This window comes from Peromyscus leucopus, chromosome 8b (genome assembly GCF_004664715.2).
Source record: "Peromyscus leucopus breed LL Stock chromosome 8b, UCI_PerLeu_2.1, whole genome shotgun sequence".
NCBI classification, from domain to species: Eukaryota; Metazoa; Chordata; class Mammalia; order Rodentia; family Cricetidae; genus Peromyscus; species Peromyscus leucopus.
This window is the reverse complement of record NC_051086.1, coordinates 92,647,331-92,651,038: the sequence shown is the minus strand read 5'-3', so window position 1 is coordinate 92,651,038 and position 3,708 is coordinate 92,647,331. Positions and strand designations below refer to the sequence as shown.

The 3,708-nt window shown below is 42.2% G+C and overlaps 1 protein-coding gene across 1 annotated transcript; it reads left to right on the top strand.

Moving 5' to 3' along the window:
* Positions 1-1,378: 1,378 nt before the first annotated feature.
* LOC114706987 (keratin-associated protein 9-1-like) lies at positions 1,379-2,513 on the top strand. The gene has a single exon (XM_028889566.2). The coding sequence runs from the start codon at positions 1,421-1,423 to the stop codon at positions 2,048-2,050; it is 630 nt and encodes a 209-aa protein (XP_028745399.1). The 5' UTR covers positions 1,379-1,420; the 3' UTR covers positions 2,051-2,513.
* Positions 2,514-3,708: the final 1,195 nt, after the last annotated feature.

Below are 3,708 nucleotides of genomic sequence, written 5' to 3'. Positions count from 1 at the left end.
TTCAAACTATAAACAATCTGTTTTCTAGAAAAAAAAATTCCATTCAATGAGCAATGTCAAATTCATTTAGTGGAAGACTACACAAGAATGGGAAGGAACAAACTGGGGGTCATGGTGGAGAAGATTGTCACAATCATCCTAGGTGCAAAGACACAGACTAATTTTGATTTGCAAAGATGTTAAAAGTGATGCCAAGGTTGGATGACTGGCCCGAAAAGACAGTGAGACACAGCATTTGAGGATGAGTGATGTGAAATGGATTGTAAGAACCAGGGTTAATTTCCATTTCTTTAGGAATGGTATGGCTGTGTTCCCATTTTATTCTCTCACATGGGAAATTAATAATTCAAGTATTTTTAGTATGAGTAGTAGACTGGGGAGAGAGAGAGATGCACACCTAAGTTAGGTAATATGTATGTCTCAAATAGTCATGATACTATCACTGAACGGAAAGAAAAGAGGAAGAAGAGAGAAGAAACTGAAGGAGAGAGAGAGAGAGAGAGAGAGAGAGAGAGAGAGAGAGAGAGAGAGAGAGAGAGAGAGAGAGAGAGAAAGGTGGAGGTTCAGAGAATTAGATGGAAGGGAAATCAGGAGATCGCCAGGCTAAGATCACTGGCCCCGCTGACAGCCAGATGTGCACAGGAGTCACCTGCTCAACTTCCTTGATCTAGATCTCAGCACTTCCTGCCCATGAGCTAGGAGCACAGTCAATCACAACTGTGGTCACCACATCTACCCAGGAAAGGAGAGTCATTCAGGACTGATGGTCACCACACTCCACCAATGTCTTCTTATTTCCAATATGCTGTTTCTTTGTATACCCATAAGTTCTGATTCTACTCTGCTATGAAACAAATCATTCCACACACGCTTATCTGAAACCACCTTTAAATGAGCCCTTCAAACACAGGGATAGTAATTTACACAGAAATTGACACCTGGACACACTGAAATTGGGCTTTGTGGGGCAACACACAGGGAAATAGATGATGAGTCTAACGTTGTGAATACAGCACCAACATACCCAGAGACATCTATAAATCTAAGTGTAGATAACAGAAGAAAGTGGTAAGAACAAACTAATCTTGACCTTCCCATGGAGGCAGGAGCTACCAAAGGAACAGATGGTGATGAGAGTTACAACAGCGCTGAAGGAATGAACCCATGACTTACTGGAACAAGTTCAAGTGAGCTATTCCCAAGTAAGCAATGAACACTTTCAAATGATTCAGAGCATTAGGTGAGAATTTCCTTCTTCAAAAACACAAATTAAATATGGAAATGGTACACAAAGAGGAAGAGTCTTTCTGATTGGCCCAAACCTTGGAGGACAGTTGTATAAAAGGCCCTGACTGGAAGAACTTGCTACACTGTTGAAAACTCACCTGTGAACAGACTATCACCCTCCACACCTGATACCATGACCCTCTGCTGCTGCCCACCTTGCTGTCAGCCTAGCTGCTGCAGCACCACCTGCTGCAAGACCACCTCTTGCTGTGAATCCAGCAGCTGCCCTAAGTCCATTTGCTGCCAGCCTTGCTGTCCCCCAAGTTGCTGCTGCATACCCTGCTGCCAGTCCAGCTGCTGCAACATCAAGTCTGTCAAAAACTGCTGCCAGCCCTGCTGCCCACCAGCCTGCTCTGAAAGCATGTGCTGCAAGACCAACTGTTGCAAGCCAACCTGTGTGAGCATCTGCTGCAGCACACCCTGCTGCCAGCCCTGCTGCTGTGAGCCCAGCTGCTGCCAGCCCAGCTCCATAAACATCAGCTGTCAACCAGCTTGCTGTGAAACCAGTTGCTGCAAGAATACCTCTTGCAAAACAAATTGTGTGACCATTGGTTGCAGCCCACCCTGCTGCCAGCACTGCTGCTGTGTGCCCACCTGCTGCCTGCCCTGCTGCTGTGTGCCCACCTGCTGCCAGCCCAGCTCCATAAAGATCAACTGCCAACCAACTTGCTGTGAAACCACCTGCCATAAGACCACCTCTTTTCAACCAACCTGTGTGAGCATCAGCTGCAGCACACCCTGCTGCCAGCCCTGCTGCTGCTGACCAGCTCCACAAAGGAACGTCTGCACTGCCATGCTCTGGGGAGAGCTGATGTGACCGAGCTGCACAAAGCATCATCTCAACCTTTGCTGACCACATTCATGTTCTCACCAGGAAACCTGACCAATGTAAATTCCTACTTACGTGTTGGAAATGCATTGAGGAAGGATGGAGTCCCTCACCTTTACTTTCCTCTTATCCAAGATTATGGATCTTTTGCCATCTTCATAGGGGCTCATGTGAAGGTCTGGAATCAGTTTAAGTTCTGAGCCAAGATCTTTAGATCTGTCACCAAATAACTTAATAAAACGCTTCCCCAACAATAACTCTATTTAACCACTTATCTTCTCAACTGGATTTTCTTCTGAATTTCCCCAGATTTTTGTGTACTGTTTTCTTCTTTCTGCCCACTTATGAGTTGTGTCCCTGGAAGCAAGCAATTTTAATAAACTCTGTGCTATCATCATTCCATATTGTCTATCATTTTATTTTGATAAATTACTTAATGAAAAATCCACAGAATCAATAGACTTTCAAATGCTCAACGTGGTACCCTGCATTAGTAACACTAGCATGATGATGAACAGCAGAACCATGAAGGGTTTCTAGCTGGAATAATTGAAAGTTAACACCCAGTGGTTGCCGTCTTCCTAGTTCCTCCACCTCAGCTCCCATAAACCAAGGGTCTGTTCTCTCCTTTGCTGTCTGACTTTTATAAACATCACTTGGATGGAATCATTTATAACAGTGGCTTTTATGTCATATTCTCTTTATCACATTTTATCAGTTCACAATGGGATAGGCATAAACTTAGAAGTGTCAATATCCCTCTAGGATTTGGAATTCAACCATGTCATTTGCTATAAAAAAAAAAACAGGGGCATATGTGATTATCATGTTGAATAAAATAAACCAAATTGAAAAAGACAAATTATCAAGCCAGTGCTGTCATTGGAGTGGAGGAGTGTTCCCATTGCTCCACATCCTCTCCAACATAAGTATTTTTTTATCTTAGCCATTCTGACAGGTGTAAGATGGTATCTCAGAGTCTTTTTGATTTGCATTTCCCTGATGACTAAGGATGTTGAGCAATTTCTTAAATGTCTGTCAGCCATTTGGAATTCTTCTATAGAGAATTCTCTGTTTAGCTCTATACCCCATTTTTTTTAATTGAAATGTTACATATTTTGATGTCTAGATTCTTGAATTCTTTATATATTCTGGAGATCAGCCCTCTATCAAATGTAAGGTTGGTAAAGATCTTTTCCCATTCTGTAGGCTGTCATTTTATCTTATTGACTATGTCCTTTTCCCTACAAAATCCTCTCAGTTTCAAGAGGTCCTATTTATTAATTGTTGCTCTCAGTGTCTGTACTACTGGTGTCATATTTAGGAAGTGATCTCTGCTGCCAACGTATTTGAGACTATTTCCTACTTTCTCTTCTATCAGTTTCCAAGTAACAAAATTAAGTTGACTTCTTTGATCCACTTGAACTTAAGTTTTGTGCATGGTGACAGATATGGATCTATCTTCTACATGTTGACATCCAGTTATGATAGCACCATTTGTTGTAGATGCTTTTGGATATGTAGGATTAACATAGTAAAATGGCAATCTTACCAAAAGCAATGTACAGATTCAATGCAATTCCCATCAAAAA